At 37.6% G+C, this 20,047-nt stretch overlaps 1 protein-coding gene across 9 annotated transcripts in view; it reads right to left on the bottom strand.

Annotated features, from left to right (window-relative positions):
* Nek1 (NIMA related kinase 1) overlaps window positions 1–20,047 on the bottom strand; it is a 554,120-nt gene that overhangs the window by 469,593 nt on the left and 64,480 nt on the right. For 5 of the 9 annotated variants that reach the window (XM_041673744.1, XM_041673745.1, XM_041673737.1 and 2 more), the window contains 5 exons: window positions 11,997–12,080; window positions 11,486–11,569; window positions 11,012–11,089; window positions 10,316–10,411; window positions 1,892–2,020 (listed from right to left, as the gene is read on the bottom strand). The exons of 1 other annotated variant lie outside the window; for it this stretch is intronic. In XM_041673744.1, the coding sequence (XP_041529678.1) occupies window positions 1,892–2,020; window positions 10,316–10,411; window positions 11,012–11,089; window positions 11,486–11,569; window positions 11,997–12,080 (471 nt within the window). The remainder of the gene's footprint in view (window positions 1–1,891; window positions 2,021–10,315; window positions 10,412–11,011; window positions 11,090–11,485; window positions 11,570–11,996; window positions 12,081–20,047) is intronic. 3 more of the 9 variants (XM_041673738.1, XM_041673742.1, XM_041673743.1) reach the window with 3 other exon arrangements.

The raw sequence follows: 20,047 nt of genomic DNA, 5'->3' as shown, positions 1-20,047 counted from the left end.
AATTCAGGATAAGCTGTGTTATTTTGAAAACAAATTTGTTACATACACATACACATTAAGACAAAGCATTAAACACAATTAACAAGTAGCTTTCTTATCTATGGAAAGAAGTTAAGTAAAAACAGATTCTTACTTTTCTTCTGATTAGTATAAAGATATTCTTAAAAACTTAATATTTAAGAATACATTAAAAGAAAAAGATTAGTTGTTATGAAGACTATAACAATGTGACTAAATAATCTTCAAAGTTTTAAATGAGCAGTTTCTATAAACACAACAATAAGAAAAACGATTTAGTCACATGATTGCCACAGATTTCTAAGACTTGAAAAACATAAGAGCATAGTGATCAGAATTACAGTAACACATGTAAATGAGACAAGGAGGATTTTACCCAGGAAAGCAGTCAGAGATGACAGGTACTGGAGATGTGAGACTGGGTACCAGGAAGGAAACCACACAAGGAATCTAAAGTTGTAAACAATGCGGCACATGCAAAGTCATTATCAGAAAGAGATAAAACCTACTGGGAGAACAGATTCTTACACGAAGCTCTGAACAGGGACATAGAGCTTTATACTCTGCCTTATTTTCAAGATAAGCACAAAAGCTGCAGAAAATCTCTGTAGTAACCAATAATCTCTGCAGTATGAAAAACATCTAAAGAATCTCAACAAATACAAGTCACAGACAGTAGCTACTGGGAAAGGAAAGCAGAGGTTCCTAGGTTGTAGGGCTCAGCAGACTGTGTTCAGAGCAGTTTAACCCAGGGAGTCACTCCACATTCGGAGCCATTCCTTTCATCCAGAACGGTCTTTTTAGACAGGTAACCTGGTGCACACTTACAAGTTTAAACTTTTGCTTGTTTGCATATTTTTGTTTGTTTTATTATCTATATAGCTAGCATACAGAGACAGAAGTAGAAGGTAAAAAAATGAATTACATTGAACATCACTTCCCATGTTACAAAATTTCAAATAGGTGTAGAGTTCATTTCTATAGTTATTTACTTTAAGGACTATAAGAGATATTATTCTTTAAAAATTTGCCAATCATGAGGGTTAGGGTACAAAACTGTTTGCCACATTATTTTCAGTATATTGCTTTCAAATGTTTTTACTACATTTAATTAGTGTGTGTGTGTATGTTTGCTGCTGCTGCTACAATTACATGCACATGGAAGTCAGAAGAAAACTTGTGGGAGTTGTTCACTCCTTCTACCATGTGGGTCAGTCTCAGGGATCAAACTCTGATCGCCAGACATCGTGGCAAGCTCCTTTCCCCACAGAGCCATCTTACTAGTCTATCAGAGAGTCATTTCAACACAATGCCTTTTCTATATGCATGCATCTGTGAGACACTGGTTCTAAGATCTCTGCTCCCTTGCCAAAATCCACAGGTGCTCAATTCTCATATTTAAAATGGTTAAGTGCATATAGCATATGATATCCTGCACATACCACGAACTGTCTCTCAATTAGTTACAAAACCTAACAGACAGATATGCTATGAAAACAGTTGTGATACGGTTTAACAGCATGAACATCAGCACTACAGAGGCCATCAGTACTGGCCTGGGTAAGCACATCAGCAAAAACATGACTTTATTTCTCAAACACTTTGGATCTGAAATTGATTAGCTCTGTATATAGGGAATCTTCAAAAGCAGAGTGTTCAAGGCATATTTATCTATAACTGAGTCCTAGATAAAAATCTATGGGCAGAAAAGTTCCAAAATTCAGAGGAAGCCAAAAAAAAAAAAATCCAGAAGACAATCTTTTTACTCTAGGAAACAACAAGGAGGCATTAGAAACCAATGTAATCCATTAAATTCATTTTCGCTTAAATTGATCTGTAGTCTTTGAGGAGCTCTAAATTTTATGAAACTTACCAGGCCCACTTCTTTCAAAGCCGAAGTCACAGAAATAACAGGTCTCATTTGCTGCTTTGATGGAGAACCCCCCGTTTCTTGATGCTCCAAAGGTAGAGAAATATCTGAGCTCCTTACCTTCACCACCAACTGCAAGAAACAGAATACACAGCTAAAAACACTGGATTTTATATCCTCATAGAGAAATAAAAGGCCCCAAGATATCTCTAATGCATAGTACAAATAGCTTCCAATTCCTTAATTCCTCACTGGGCTGGACACTATGATACATGCTGGTAGAATGTGAACACAGAAATCCCCAGCTGCATGTGTGAACACAGCCACGTGTCTGACAGCAGTCCTAAATAAAACTGGCTACCACTGCTCGAGCAATGTCTCATAAAATGATTCCGCCAAAAGTCTTCAAGGGTCATGAGGAATGCTCAGTAGTTAATAGTACTTACTTCTCTTGCAGAGAACCTGTGTTGAATTCCCAGCACCAATACAGTAGCTCACAACTATTGTCAACTTCAGTTCCAGGAGATCCAATGCCCTCTTGGCCTCCATGGGCTCCTGCACACACTTGGTGCGCATAATCTCACAGAAGCATACACACATACCCATAAAAATAATAAACACACACATAAACAATGTGTAAGAGTCATATAGAATATTCATTTCTAATACCATTATGTTATTTTAATCTAATACAATGTTTAATGTAAAAGTAGTTTATTAATTTTATATTTCAGAAAGAAATGCTTCTAAAATTTCTCCCAAATTTTGTAGTTTCCTTAAAGCCTGAAACCCATACTTCGACACAAGTGCACTTTTATCAGGTGCTAGTCATTGGGACTCTAATCGGCATAAATATTGTGAGCTTAAAATTTTACTATTATAGTTTGTATTTGTGCATTTGAGGTGACCCCAGAGGTTCCCCTGAGCTAGCGTTTCAGAAAGTTGAGAGCTGCTTGAAGCAGGTCCTGTGATCTGTACTTGGGTGCTCTGCAAGAACACTCTTGACCCATCTTTCCAGCTCTCAGACAGTAAACTTCTGAAATAAATAGAGGCAGTGGAATTAGCTGTACTGTTGTAGCACAGAGTGAGTTGCTTCCAACTACAAATCTTTCTTGACTACTAAGACTTTCAGTAAGTATATATTTCAGGTAGTTGTTACAGAGTGTAGTGGTCTTAATAATAAAAACCCAGAGTCAATATCGGGGCAAACGCTGGAAGATCAGAGAAGTATTAGGGAGCCAGCCAATAGAGTGACTTGACTGAAGTGGGCAAGATCCTGTCCCCAAGAATCCTCAGACTGAATGGGCTGAGCTCCTGTTTCTTCCTGCCTTATATTCCTCTCTCCTCCCAGCCATATCCTTTCCTGTCCCCACCTCCCTAGCACTGGCACTAAAGGCATTTGACTCTCAAGTACTGGGATTAAAGGGGAGAGCCACCACCTCCTGGTTCTGTTTCTCTTTTACACTGAATCAATCTCACGGTGGCCTCGAACTCACAGAGATCCATCTGCCTCTGTCTCCCAAATGCTGGGATTAAAGATGGTGCCACCACTGCTCAGCCTTTACAGCTAATTAGTGGCTAGCTACGCACTCTGATTTTCAGACAAGCTTTATTTCTTAGAATAACAAACAACATGGCACCACAACTGAGCGATGAATAAAGTGGTAATTCTAATATTTAGACTTCCAATTTTTATTATACCAGTATCTATGTATTTAAACAGTTGCACAACTGATATGGCCAACATTATTAATTATACTGATTTCAAGATGTGAAATAAATGTTTAAAGTATCTAGAACTCATAACAACCAAGTACTCTCACTGTGAAGGAATATGCTAATAATTTGAAACTGTTTTGTTAACATAAGAGTGTATATTAAAGGCCTCTCCAATTCTATGGGAATCAGAATAAATTCTAAAATTGTCCTACATAACATCAAAATTTTTAGAATATATTAAAAGTTTTAAGTGATTTCTATAAAAACTGGGGCAGATACCAATAAACCAAAATTAAGAAACTGCTGAGAAACACCGTGGTTGTAAATAGTGACATTTCTAGAATCTTGTGCCAATTTTCTTGAAGAAATACTTCCTAGAATTTCAATACATGACTCTAATGTGATTCTTTCATGAGTAAACAAATTCATAGGTCTTGATATCTACTAACAAACTGAGAGTTCCTATCTGTACAAACAATCTAGGTGACGAAGACCATAATGAGTGAGGCAGGGTTCTCTTGAAAAGGCTGCAAACTGCAATGGAAAGGGAAGTAACTCACTGTACTCCTGAGAAACACTACCTGATCTGAACTAGAAGGAAACAGCAGAAAAAAAACCAAGAACTGAGTGTTTAAGTCAGATGAGGTGCTGAAGATAGCAGCCTCCAAGGCACCCTGAGCCTCAGCAGCCCTTCAGGGTCAAAGTCGGACACTCCTACACCCAAGGTCTCAAACTCAAACTTAATACTCTTGTGATTTTTCATTGGACTCTGAGATTCAGTTTCTTCCTCTAACAAAAGAGTGATGTCCTCATTTTCTCTTTTCTGAAGAGATCAAATGAAATAAGTTGTGTGAAGCACACAGCAATTATTGATTTAACCTTTAACAAATAAGATCATTTGGCATAAGCACCAAAAGCTTAGACTGAATTACTGATGCATTAACTTGCAGAAGCCAAGTTTCTGATCTTAAGAATGCAGAACAAAAACAAAAAGTCATCTGTGTATAATCGGAGTTTGAAGTTTAGGCAGTGCACTGGAGGTTTAGAACAGAATTCACAAGAAACAGTGATCCACAAGTCGAATACCTTACCTTATGAAAATCAAAGAAAACTATGATTTAAAAGGATCAAAAAGTAATATAGTTGTATGAATAATTAAGTAGAAGTTACAATAAGTATTGAAACAATTTCACTAAGGAAAATAGCATCAAATGCCCTTCTCAACTTATTCATGAATTTCAAGAATAGCTTTTTCTGTTATTATTGTTTTTATTGAGCTATATTTTTTTCTGCTCACCTCCCTTTCATTCTCTTCCCCTTCTACCCTCTTCATGGTCCCAGGCTCCCAATTTACTCAGGAGATCTTGTCTTTTCCTACTTCCCATATAGATTAGATCCACTTATGTCTCTCTTAGGGTCCTCATTGTTGTCTAGGTTCTCTAGGATTGTAAATTGTGTGTGTGTGGGGGGGTGTTTCTTTGATTTATGTCTAAAATCCACTTATGAGTGAATACATATTATATTTGTCTTTCTGGGTCTGCGTTACCTCAGTTGAGATGATGTTTTCTAGATCCATCCATTTGCCTGCAAAATTCAAGATGTCATTTTTTTCTGCTGTGTAGTACTCCATTGTGTAAAGGTACCACAATTTTCTTATCCATTCTTCGATCAAGGGGCATTTAGGTATTTCAAGGTTTTGGCTATGACAAACAATGCTGCTAGGAACATAGTTGAGCACATATCTTTGTGGAACGATTGAGCATCCATTAGATATATACCCAAAAGTGGTATTGCTGGGTCTTGTTAAGGTTGGTTCCTAATTTTTCTAAGAAATCCCCATACTGCTATCCAAAGGGGGTTGTACCAGCTTGCACTCCCACCAGCAAAGCAGGAGTGTTCCCTTTACCCCATAACCTCTTCAGCATAAGTTGTCATCAGTGTTTTTTATCTTGGTCATTCTTACAGGTGTAAGATGGAATCTCAGAGTTGTTCTGATTTGTATTTCTCTGATGGCTAAGGATGTTAAGCATTTCCTTATATGTCTTAAAGAATTATCTTATGGGGCTGGAGGGATGGCTCAGCAGTTAAGAGTACTGCCTGTTCTTCCAAAGGTCCTGAGTTCAATTCCCAGCAACCACATGTTGGCTCACAGCCATCTATAATAAGATCTGATGCCCTCTTCTGGCCTGCAGGTGTACATGTAGACAGAATACTGTATACATAATAAATAATAAAGAAAACATTAAAAAAAAATATCTTAAAAGCTATTTTTGAAATTACTGGGCAGTCACCTATTAATAGGAGCATAAAGGAAATTCTTGAAAGAAAGACCAATACTCTCACTGCCTCAACAAATTATACTTAATTTGGTCATAATGATTTTTGTGTATGGATGAAGGCAAAAGATTGATGTCACGTGCCTTCCTCGATCATTCTGCAACTTATTTTGGTAGGTAGGCTCTCTCACTGCGCCGCCTGCAGATTTGTTCTAGATTGGTTGCTCAGTGAATCCAAAGGATCTTTCTGCCTCAGCCTCCCCAGTACTGGAATAATAGGTGTGCACAGCCTTGCCCAGCTTTTATGTCAGTACTGTGGATCTGAATTTAGTCCCTTAGGCTTCCCTAGCAGGAACTTTGCCACTTAAGTTATCCCCCTATCCACATTTACCCATACTTGTTAAAAAGTTCTTTCAAGCTAGGATGTAATTCAATGGTAGACTAGCTGTCTACTATGAGGAAGGACTTGATACTCAGAACTATACAAATTAAGTTTTTCTTATCTACATAATTCCTATATACATAAACATATCCACTGCTGGGAAGTGTGGCCTTGTTGAAGCAGGTGTGGCCTTGTTGGAGGAAGTGTGTCACTGGGGGTGGGCTTTGGGATTTCAGATGCTCAAGCCAGGTCCAGTGTCACCCTCTCTCCCTGTTGTCTTGCTGCTCTGAATGTGGAACTCTCAACTACTCTCCAGTACCATGTCTCTCTGTGTGCCGCCATGCTTCCCACCATGATGACCATGGACTATAAACCAGTCCCAATTAAAAGTTCATCTTTATATAAAAAAAAACAACAAAACAAACAAACCAAAAATAAAATTTTATATAAGTCGAAACCCATGAAGTCTCAAAAATCAAAAAGTCACTTTTTAAAATGAAATTGATCACATGGCCAATGAAACTGATCACAGGGCTAAGTCTAGAATATTTACTTCCTTCTCAGTATAGTTTTAGAAAACTCATTCAATTTTAAATAGAAAACCTTTCAACAGGACTAAAGCATTTACTTGAAAGTTTCACAAGTCAGATTTTTGTATGTGTTTGTATATGTGTGTGTGTATATATATATATATATATATATATATATACATATATATGTGGATTTGAGAGTGACACGCTGCCTACTGTGTGTATATATGAGTGTGTGTGTGCATGCGCATGAATGTGCCCAGGCTGGCACAAGACCAGCACAGCCTTCAAAGTGTGTCTCAGGCTCCTAAATGCTGGGAATACAGGCACAAAGTACCATAATGAAGATAAGAAGCTTTTTTTCTTATGGTACTAGGAATCGAACCCAGAGCTTAGGCAGGCTAGGCAAGCCTTGACTGTTGAGCCACATCCCTGACTCTTGGAAGACAGGCTTTAAAATAAATCTATAGAAGCGTACATCCCTGCCATGCCCACACAAGCTTGACAAATTTGAAACATTTTCACATTACTTACACCTCCACAGACTTTCAGTTACCATTACAAGATTTTCTATTTTCTATTTCAATTTCACTATGTGCTGAAAACTTAAATCAGTGGTAGCACCAAAAGACAAAAGTAAAGCTGTAATCAAAAAAAAAAAAAAAAATGGAGGAGCTTTTCAAATGTAAATCACTACGGATTTCTCAAGTCTTAAGTCACAGAAGGGTAGCCATCACTCCACTTCTATATGTGGATTAGGGAGGATGAGTAGGTATGCCAGGACCAGGCCAAAGGGGCCCGACTTCATATCCTGAATATGGAATAATTTTGCATGTACTTCTGTAGCACCTAAGGATACATCACAGCTAAACTTCTGTTGGAAGAACAAATCCAAACTATCAGCTGGCAGAACTGAGACCAAAAGTCAGATGTCTCATTCCAGACACATTTTTCCTCCTATACTAGGCTATAATCAATAAACAAATGTTTCTTGAACAATCCTCTATACAGATTTGAAATAAGCTGAGTCATAAAATTCACAACAAATATATCCGCTTGTTCCTTATCTTCCTTATCATTATCATCATCATCATGACAAAGCTAATCTGACGCTGTGTTTTCTGAGTTACATGAACTTGGGCTGATGAAGGCACAAAATTCTGAGTGAGTAGGGCCTATAGGTCTAGGAAAAACAATATTTGATAATGTGCTATGCCAGTCACAGGATGAACTGAGACACAGACATTCACCCTACCTTGGGGGAACACAGGTAATGAAACAAGCAAGCAGAGGCCTGCTGCTAAAGAGGGCCTGTGTGTGCATATTGATGGGAGCAGTTAAGTAGCTGACCCAGTAGCCAAGACTGTGGGGGAAACAAAAAGTGAAGCTCATGTCAACTATTATCAAACAATTTGATGTTCCATGAGACTTTTGTCTGAACTCAGCATTTTAAAAAATAAGGCTGAATTGGACCACATATAAGTTCATTATATTTGATGGATACAATACTATTCCACCCACCGTCATGGTTTATGAAAAATGTTAGAATGGATTACTAAGCATTAATTTAAAAAGGAAAAACAATGACCTTAATACTTGCAATTGTGATACTGCACCTGGACACAATGGTAATAAGTTCACCAAGACAAAAACTTAAAACACACACACACACACATACACACACAGTTTTACACCAACTTGTCCTGATATAATACGAAAGGCAGCATGTACTAGTTGGGCTTTTGCGTCCTGTGCTGAAGACATAATCCTAGAAGACATAATGTAGACTCTGGTTTCCCATCACTGGGTACGTATGCACCAGAAGTAGGCTCACAACTATTTCTGAGGGCAAGGTAAGTTTGGAAGAGATTTGGGCAACACACGAAATGAATGGTTCTATTAAAAGGATGGGATATACTTTTGAAAAATTCTCTTGTTCTTGGGGTAAAAATGTTAACTTATCAGTTATTGCTTCATACCCATTCTATACTAATACTATATCTGAGAGGAAAAACAAGGAACATTATGTTAAGAACATGAGTCGAATACGAAATCTAAACAAAGGCCAGAGGAGCAGGAAATAATTCCTAGGTGTCTGAAAAGATGGGAGTGTATGTACAATAAATCAAGTCTTATTTGTGCTAAGGCTGAAATCTAGGCCAGAAAAGGGACAAGGTGAAGGTGAGTTCTCCACTGTTTAGTTTTGAAGTTAAAGAGAAAAACATAAATAGCAAAGATTGAAGAACTTAGAAAAGTTATAACCAAAATTATATTGGATATAAATAAAAGAGAATTTATTGAGAAGTTCTTAGTCTTATTTCTGAGCTCTGGAGTTCTGACTCTTCCATTCATAATCTTCGAAAAAAATTGACTGAGTGAGACATAAAACCATTATTTCTTGTTATCACAGCATGCAGTGCTATACTGGACCATTTCTGTTAAGAACAAGAACAAGTCATCCCTATTATTACTTATCATTGTCCAAGGGAGTCTAGCTAATACAACAAGTGACACAATAATAACAAAAGTTGACATTATAGAAAGCAGAGAAAAAATGTGTAAAAATTAAGACTATGGCACCTGGGAACCCAGAGCCAAACCAGTTCTCACTGAAACTGTAAATGTGACTTCATATAAGCATTTTCTCTGCTTTGTAGTCAAAATTAAAGAAAAACAACACATGCACAGTAGTTACAAATGCCTGCATTTGTATAATAAACTGGAGGAGCTGTGGCAGCATATCATGACAAGACTGCATTCTAAGATCCCACGAAGTTAAATGAAAATTACAGACCAGGAAACTTACTATGACCTAAAAATAGGCAAAAATCTACAATTTCTCCAAATACAAGCAATATTCTGTTAGAGATGGAAAACAATATATGAAGGATCTTCAAGTCACTTATATAATAAAAATTATGATATAAAATAATGAATAGACACCTAAAATTAACATGTTCCTGGATGAAACTTTATAAACACATCATTTCTTAAATTTAACTTATAGGTTTAATAATGTTATATCTATACAAATTCCAACAGGATTAAAGCAACAAAAATCACCCTAACAAAGAAAAAACAAGCACATGAAGAAAGGAAAAGAACCAGAACTGTGAAAAGGATGGTAAAGCCAAAGGAAGGAAGAGTCCTATGAAGAAACTAAAGTTTATTCTACCCTACAATCACCCATGTGTGAGGTATCAGCAGAACAGGCAGAAGAGCCCAGCAGAGGACACACCCACAGGAAGACAGTTTTTCTGCACATATGCTAGAAGGTCATTTATAAGAATTTAAAAGATTTTGAGGTAGCAGTATAAATCAGTGGCAGATTATCGTTAAATTTGAAAGACAAAGGGTGCTGGGGTGGGGTGGGGCTAAAGGGAAAGGGAAAGGAAAGCTGAGGAGGAGGAAAAGAGAAAGGAAAGTGAGTAAAAATCAGAAAAAAGGGTTGCTATGGCTTGATCATGGCACACTTGACGATCCTCAAAAGAGCCCAAGGACATGAACCAAGGAGCCTTACCTGCTCTTCCCACACCCGCTTTTCTCTCTCATAGGCTTCCTTTCTTTTTCGCTCCAGCTGTTCTTTTAGGACAGCAGCACGGGCATTTGTCTGGGCCTGAAAATGAAAACCATTAACACAATTAGTTATGAGAAGGAAAGCCATGGTATCATCCTCCAACCTGGGTCTAAGCAAAGAAGTATGTGTGTGGTTCCAGAATAAAAACGGACACTCACTCTGTACCCCTCAAACCTTGGACAACAGGGGATCAATGATATTGGCCATAAGTCCAATACACTGGAATGGAAATTAAAATGTAAACACTTAAGACAACTGTTACAAATATCTACAAAAACTTGTAGATTCCATTTGAGACAGTGTCTTGCAATTTATATGTATATATCCCAGCCTGGCCTCGAACTTATGGCCATCCTCCTGCCTCAGCCCACTGAATGCTCGGACTATAGGAGTAACCCACTTTAAAAAATTACATGTATCACAGTTGTATGTATTCACATCATAATCTCACCTACCTGTTCTTCATAAATGTTGTACAAATGTAAAAAGTGCTATTTTGCAGAAATTGTAAGATGACAGATAAATGGGAAATCAAAAGTTAAAGTAAGATCATGATCCATCTATATAAAAAAAACTTAATAACAAACTTTTGTCTCTCAGCTTTCAATTTCCTAAGAAATTATGTTATCTAGTGCATACCTTAAGTGACTCCATCTTTTTGAGCCTCAAGTCAGCCTCTTCAATTGCTTCTGGCCCTTTGGTACCATTAGCTTCGCTCTAGAACAATTGTCAACATACCACTTAGCAAACAGCAGCCAGGCTCTGTGCCACCTCTGCCTGGACCAACAACATGTGCAATGAAACCACTGACTGCTGTCAATTTTCTCCCAGAGCTGCAACTGAACCCCCAGAGCAAAAGACAAGGAAAGAATGATGCAAGTGGCCTTTAATTCCTTCAGGCACATCAGGTATGTTCTATATTAAAATTCCTATGGAACAAACAGTTTACCAATTTGAAATCATGTATTTAAGATTTACTTCATTCCTACATATAGTTTTCTGGTCTTTGACCTTCATTTTCTTTTAACAATTTTAGCTTTTAATATTATGGACATGGTATGTTTAAAGTTAATCTATTACTGAATTATTTTTGAAAAATTGATTTTTACCTACATTCTCACCACGAAGTTTGGCTTTAATCTGTTGGCGCTCATTGAAATTTTGTAGTCTTATTTGCCTCAGTCTTGCTAGATAAACCTAAAAGAGGAACAACAACAACAAAAATTCACTTAAAAGGAAATCTATGAATATTTTTACTGCTAAAAAAATCTTAATATATAGAAAAGTGTTAATCTGAATACAAAAAACAAAAGTTCTGAAATTTGGTTAATGAAATGAAATATTAGCTTTCAAGTATTTAAAGCTTTTTTCTGCAAAGAAATATGTTATAATTAACAAATTTTTAAATTATATCAAAAGAAAAGAAATTGAAACTCAGAAGGCTGAGTTATAACAGTTATGAGGCAAAATTATGACATAGCATGTCAGTCAAAACATATTAACAGGTTCCTATAGACTTACAAAATCTTAAAATAATTGTTAAGCATTTAAACCATGCAAGAAAAGAAGGTGATGAACTAAAAAATGGCTGCATGGCGGAGGCATGAGCATGCGGGAAGCATACCTCTTCCTCCTTGTTCCTTGGCTTCCCTCCTCTGGAAGAGCTGGGCCTGCCTCCATACAGAGATGCCAGGTTCTGCAGGATTCCCTGTTTGTCATTTAATGTACTAAGTTTAAGGAATGAGTGGGGCTACATTGCCCTTCCACCTAGGCATCCACATGCCATTTCTTTCCTTTGGATAATACTGGCCACTTCTAGGTACTACACTGACAAGCCCTGGCACTTTCTACGACCACGATGGCATGTAAACTCAGTGAGAACAGACGTCTAATTAAGTCCAACTATAATTATTTAAAAACAGAGACTGCAGACAGATTGTTTGAGTCTAGGAACTCTCAAAGTCAGACTTTGCAATATAGTAAGACCCTGCCTCCAAGAGCAACAACAGATACCCCATTACCTATTCTTTTTCTCTCGAACTACAAAAGTTAGAATTTATTGGAGTACCATTTGAGTAACTACTTAATATGGAACAAAACTACCTCAAAGGCTTCCTGAACTTGACTTTCCCATTCTTTTTACAACATGACCTTATTCTTAGTCCAGTTGATTATGATCAATCACTAGAGTCAACAAACTAGAGTTTATTTTTGCCTACTATCAGCCAAATGCAGATGTTTCCAGTTCTCTTTCCTAGTTATTATTGAGCCCTTCAATTTCTGCCTTATATTAGGTATTTCTTTTGAATTCTGAATCTCCAAAGCAATTTGCTAATTTATACTCCCTGTAGTATTGCATGTATCCCTCGGTTATTTATGTTAGTTATGCTGGCCTTTATGAAGTGGCAAACAAATGTTCTATCAGGAGCTACCTCACCCACCTCCACAAATCTGTCCTTGTGTGTTAGTGCATATAAGGAGGAGCTGAAACTATAACTGTAAGTGAAAACATGAGAATTGTAGAAATGTTCATTTCTATAAAAACATGCTTACAAATAAAAGGCTATTTAGGAGATAATTCCTTTAAAATGTAAGGTTCTCAAAGGTTAGCTTCATAAATGTTTAATGCTTTTCTTTTAATTTTCCATAGTAAACTTCCTACATTTATTAGAGAAATACACATATATATGTAAATGAAGTAGGTTTATTTAGAAGTAATTTTTAAAATGTTAAAAGATTGCACAAAAGGCTCCATTTGTATAATTTCTGACACTGCTGGTGTCTAGAAAAAATTAGATTATACTGGATTTAGAAGCCAGATTTATAGAAGGTTAAAAAATGATTGACAGTCAGGAAAATGGAGATAATGAGTATAAAAGTACATTTACCATACACTGATACAAGATAATAGATGGGGAAAGTGGATTAAGAACTCTTTCAAGTTTGAAGAAACTTTAAACATAATTGTATGTTGAAGGAAGAGAAAGTACATAATTGGATAACTGGTAGTGTTGCTGAAGCGTGTGGATAATTTCTAGTACGATAATCCCACTTTCTCCATCAGCTGTATTTGGGAATGAGTCAGTTTGTGCCCGGGGCTAGTCATTTGTAGGCTTCTTCCAGGGCACACCTGAGAGCAGAGTATGATCTAGGTCGGATAACTAATGTACATCAGAGTCTTTGAAATCAGCAGTGAATATAAAAGAGAGTGTGTGTGTGTGTGTGTGTGTGTGTGTGTGTGTGTGTGAATGTGTAGTATGCACACAGATACCTAGAAATGAATTGGATCTTTTTAAGGGCAAAAAAATTATTATAGTGCTTTGGGTTTTAACTTCATTAACGACTTAAAAACTTCTGTAATGACTCAGTTTCTACAGTCATAAGGCATGAAGTTGGTACCTCCTCTAACCTACTATATACCATAGTTTATATGTGAGCTAATTAAAAAAAAAAATACAATTATCCACAGCGTTTAAGGAGAGTGGGTTATATAAATGCAGTCCAATACAAAATTACGAAATTATGGGATTTTTTCTGCAATGTTTTATAAAACAGATTGCATAGCTTTTAAGTATTAGCTTTATATAACAATGTGGTCCAGATAAGTTAAAAGATTAGACATTTCCTCTTGCAGTATTTTCTAACACACATGGCCAATACTTAATTCAAAATCTCAGCCACATCACATGATGCAACCTCTGGAAGCACAAGAGCACTGTGCACTGTGCATGCTGTTACTGTTACTCACTCAACACCAATGCTTCCTGAAACTTGGGCTCCAAATTCAGGACTATGAAATGAAGTGCTTTTACTGGATACAACACTTTTCTGCTCTTGTAGACATTTAATGTTTAATTATAGAAAACAAAAAGAGAGGCTCTGCCTTATTGACATAACAGGTGAGAACCAACTACTCCAAGTTGTCCTCTGATCTGAGTATAGACCTACATTCATACACATACACAAAAATAAAATAAAAAGCCAGTGGAAATATTATTTACATTTTCAAATTATCATAGGTATTAGCATTAATGGAAAGTACTTACTAGGTACAATTTGAAATCGCTGTTGTTAATATATTTTCCTAAAGAATAAAGGTTAAAGAATAAAGGTTATTCTTTAGGAAAATATATTAACAACAGCGATTTCAAAGGTTAAGAGCATTGCCTGCTCTTCCAAAGGTCCTGAGTTCAATTCCCAGCAACCACATGGTGGCTCACAACCATCTGTAAAGAGGTCTGGCGCCCTCTTCTGGCCTTCAGGCATACAGACAGAATATTGTATACATAATAAATAAATATTTAAAAAAAAAAAAAGAATAAAGGTTAACCTTAAACAGTACCAATTATTGTACAGTAGTATATGTAAGCGCAACTGTTAAATAGAGACCTCAGCAGTCCTAATGTTGAACTGAGAGGCGAAAACTATCACAAAAATAAAACATAAATGAAAAACACTATAAACATGCATTAGTGACTACTGTGAAATTAGTCTCCAGAGAGCCCTCCGTCCTTAATGCTCCATCTCTTTACAATCACATCCAGGTCTCTACTGGACATCCCTCAGAAGTTCAGTGTTCTAAACACCTGATGACACAACGCGAACGTATTTCAAATCCACTGCCAGGGCTAAGGATAGAGTGTGATGGCAGAATACTTGCATTGCATGTGCAAAATCCTAGATTTGGTCTCGAGTACTGCCCTCCACCAGCCAAAAAACAAACCAACCAAACCCAAAATCTACCCCCCTGAAACAAACCAAAACACTAGCAAACAAAACTAAAGATCTTGCCAAAGATTAAAGTACTTTTTTTATGAAACAATGGCAGTAATATTGGAAAACCATCCAAATCTCATGCAAAATCCTCTACAAATATGATAAATAATGCTAATTTACAGTTAGAAGAATTGATCTGAAGGAACTGCTGGTTATACAGTGGTCCATGTCTGAGATTCAAGCTCCCTGGGCAGCCTCCCTCAGGACCAGCCCCCTTGTCTACAGAACAAGGCCATTTCATTAAAATGCTACTAATTTACAAACCATTGCTAAACTTATTGCTATTCTTTTTTTTAATCTTTTTTTTATTGAGAAAATGAGGAAAAAAAAACAAGTTTCCACCTCCTCCCAGCCTCCCATTTTCCTCCCCCTCCTCCCACCCTTCTCCCCCTCCTCCCACCCTTCTCCCCCTCCCCCCACTCTTTTCCCCTCCCTCTCCAGTCCAAAGAGCAGTCAGGGTTCCCTGCCCTGTGGTAAGTCCTAGGTCCTCCCCCCTCCGTCCATATCTAGGAAGGTGAATATCCAAACTGGCTAGGCTCCCGCAAAGCCAGCACATTACGTATGATCAAAACCCCTTGCCATTGTCCTTGGCGTCTCATCAGCTCTCATTGTTCGCCATGTTCAGAGAGTCCAGTTTTATCTGAATGGCTAAAATAAAAAACTCCAATGATAGCCTTTGCTGGAGAGGCTGTGGAGGAAGGGGTACCCTCATCCATTGCTGGTGGGAATGCAATCTTGTGCAACCACTTTGGAAATCAGTGTTTCGGTTTCTCAGGAAATTCGGGATCAACCTACCCCTGGACCCAGCAATACCACTCCTGAGAATATACCCAAGAGATGCCCTATCATATGACAAGAGCATTTGTTCAACTTATTGCTATTCTTATGGCTATTCTTTTGTGTCTGACAGACTTTTAGTATGGCCAATTTTACTAAGGGATTTTTTAAATATACAAGTTCATAATAACAGTTATAATAATAATAAAAATTTTCTTTAGGGTTGAGGCTGTAGTTGAGCAATATAGCCCTTGGCCTGCATGTGTATAACGCCAAGTTTGAAACCTAGCACTGCAAAACAAACAAAAAAGGACATGTGATTTGAGCCAAAAGGCTGAGAAGAAGCAATTTAAATAAAAAGAAAGAAAAAAGAAACAAGTCAATATAAGTGAATAAATAAATAAATAGGAATTATTTGGACAGAAGGAAAATAAGAAGCTCGTCAAATGCTGAGAAAGTATAGTTCAGTGATAGTGTTGGTTCAGCACATCCAAATTCTTGGGTTCAATACCCAGCCACACACACACACTCCTGGTTGCAAGGGAAAGGGAAAGGAACCACTATTCCCACTTGTCTATAATATATATATATATATATATATATATATATATATATACACCCTAATGAAAAGGAATGCAATGAGAAAGTTTATTCTAGCTTATAAATTCCAGGGAACAGTCCAGCACTGCACAGAGGTCAGAATGGCAGAAGCCTGAAGAAGCAAGTCACATCACAGCCACAGTCAAGAGCAGAGAGAGAACACTCATGCCCACTTTCTTGTGGCTCATTAAGTGCTAGACTCATAGAGGTCATCATTCCTGACTGGGGAATGATGCTGTCCACAAGGGGTCTTTGCACATCAATTACATAAATTAATCTCCCAGAGACTGCCCACAGGCCAACCCAATACAGACAACATCTCATTGAGAGTCTCTTCCCAGGTGACTCTAAATGTGTCAAGTTGACAACTAAAGTTAACCATCACACTACTGAATTAACACATAAAACATAATTTATAAATGCACTGTAAAAAATGAAAGTATACATTCTTAGTCACTGAGGCACTTACTACTGAAAGGTTACACAAAGATACAATCAAAATGATATCATTGATTAAAATGGAATATTGCAAGAGAAGCAGAAGAAAAATAGACGAAGCAAACGTAAAATGGTAGAACATAACTAATCCAAACATAAAAATTATACTGCCATTGAATGTTATTACATAATTATATAAATAGACCATTAAAAGATAGAGGAGGAGAAGAGGAAGAGAAAGAGGAAGAGGAAGAGGAAGGAGGAGGAGGAGGAAGGAAAGGAAGGAAGGAAGGAAGGAAGGAAGAAAGGACACAGTTCCAAAAACCCCAAAGTATTAACATGTAAAGACCAACAATTACATAAAAGGACATGCTAAGAAATTGTAGGCAGAGGAGCTCAGGGTAAACCACAGAAAATGCGGAAAAAAGTTCATGTCCAGATGCTGTAAAAAGGCCGGTCAAGTCAGATGACCATCTCAAATGGTTTGTTTGGGCTGGTAATGTCACTCAATGGTCCATCACTTATTTAGCTCATGAGAAGTCCTAGGTTCAACCTCCCACACCACAAACAAACGAAATCAATAAGAAAAAAAAACATATATAACAGAATAGACGCTAGTGACTTCTTTCAATATAATGGTGTAGTGACAAACTGTTTCAGAATTAAAATGAAAGATGAGGAACTAGAAACAAATGGAGCATCGTACATTTGAAGAGTCTATGACAAGCATACTTAATGATGGGAGAAACAAATATAATTAGAGGTTATAGGAAGGTATGATTAAAGAAGAATTGTTAAAAAGAGACAGGACATAATTAGTATGATAAGGCCCCCAAATAATAACAGTAGGGCACAAAAGATAACAAAATGCTGAAAATACAAATCGTAACAGGTTCAAACACAATCTTCACTGCTTTGATATTCTCCAGTGCTGTCTACAGGTATAATCATAGATATCAACTCAGCTACACATGAGACATGCCAACTCAGAAAGGAAGACAGGTGAGTCAATTACCTGGGCATATTATAACTGAGTAAACTGGATGACCATATTATATTACTAGAAACAACTCAAATGCCACTCTACAGAGGAATGGATACTCAAACTGTGGTATACCCATAGCACAGAATGTAACTCAGGAGTAAAAAAACTAATAAGGATAGATATGGTGGCACACCTTGAACCTCAGCTCTTGGGAATAATATATGATTCAGAATTTTAAGTAAATGTCCAAAAAAAAAAAAGAGTTCCAGAACTATAATGAATGAAAAAAGATCAGCGGTAGGGAAGTGATAAACTAAAGGGACAGAAGGAAACTTGGGAAAAGGTAGAATGTTTGGTGACATGATAAAGCAATATACACATGACTATATGCATGTCAATTACTCATCAGGACATACTTAGTAACTTTTATTATGATTAAATTATATCATATGTCAATCCAAAAAAACTCTTCCATGGAAACCTAGGTAGTATGTTCTTAGATGAAATCCTTGAGAAAGTCAGTACTCACAGGCACCTTCTCTGAAGGCAGTGAAAGTGTTCTGTGTCAATACAAGGTGGTCGCCTGCCATTTTACATCTGTGCAGACCTAACCAAATATTCAACACCAAGGTGAACCCTAACACAAACCACAGACTTCGATGGTTATAATGTATCCATGTAGGTTTCTCAGTTCTAACAAATGTACCACCAGGAACAGAATGTTGGTAATAAGGAAGGCTGTGCACATTTGGAGGCAGAATAAATATGATTGAAAATCTCCATAAAGGTCTATTTTCCTGGGAGCCTAATGCTTCAATAAAAAAAAATAATCAGGCTGGTGAAATGACTCAGTGAGTAAAGACGCTTGTTATGCAACCTTGACAACCTGAGTTCAATTTCTGAAATCTAAGTAAAGGTGGATAGAGCTGACCCTACAAAGTTGTCCTCCAATTTCTATGTGCGCATACATGCGCACACGTGCACACACACACACACACACACACACACACACAAAATTTAAAATAAAATTTCAAAAAATTAAAAAATAAAGTGTAGCTGGGCAGTGGTGGTGCACACCCTTTAGTCCCAGGGAAGCAGAGTCAGGTGAATTTCTGTGAATTCAGGGACAGACTGGTCTACAGAGTGAGTTCCAGGACAGCCAGGGCTACACAGTGAAATCCTGTCTTGAAACACAAGCAAACAAAAACAACAAAGAATAAAGTCCATACAATTGTTCCTTTACCTCATCTCATCTATCATCCCCAAATATAGTCTAAAATTATGAGCAAAGGGGGAATTCTAAAAAGACTGCCAAGAAAGAAAGGGGAACCACTCAATCTGGTTCTCTGCTCTTAATTCTAAAGCAGGCATGCTTTGCTTTGCTTTGCTTTGGACTTCAAGAGTCCAGGTTCCTCGGTCTTTGCACTTGAACTAGTTAATTTACCAGGGGACTTTCAGGTCTCTTCCAGAGACTGGGGACTACCATAATAACATCTTATGTCTGGATGTTTCTGGCTGCCTAGACTGTGTCATTGCCAGCATCCCTGGCCCACAAACTCCCATACAGGAAATTTTCTACTTTTGTGACTGTAAGTCAATCTATCAAATTCTCTCTTACTATACTCTAGTGTTTCTATATGCTTTGCTGGGTAATTCTGCCTAATACACTAGTGAACATATTCTCGTCTAACACTTGATTAAAAATAATTACACAGATAGATTATACTGGACTAGGGAAAGATGCCCCCAGCCCCTTGCTACCTGTGGCAGGTGGGAAAACTATCCCTGAGGTCATCCTGAGGTCATGAGAGCAGGGAGAGCTAGCCCTGTCCCCATTAAGGACTTCAGCACTTAGGAGAGCAGTTCCTGCCATTTGCTTGGCTTCACAGTAGAGCTGGCCCTGGTGGTATGGGCCAGCCCCAGAGCTGGGAAACTGGTTCCACCCCTTGCTGCTTGCTCCAATGAGAGAGCTAGCCAGGGAAGTTCTGAAGAGTTCACCCTGGTGGTGAGAATGAGGGGAGCTGGTGGGCTGACCCATCCAGCTACTACCCAGGCCTGGGGCTATGAGTTGGCCCAGTGCAAATCCACCCCATCTATGA

This window comes from Microtus oregoni, unplaced genomic scaffold, assembly GCF_018167655.1.
Source record: "Microtus oregoni isolate MIOR12 unplaced genomic scaffold, Mior012 000024F_ref0000369, whole genome shotgun sequence".
NCBI classification, from domain to species: Eukaryota; Metazoa; Chordata; class Mammalia; order Rodentia; family Cricetidae; genus Microtus; species Microtus oregoni.
Note: the sequence above shows the minus strand (reverse complement) of the source record. Positions and strands in the feature narration are given on the sequence as shown.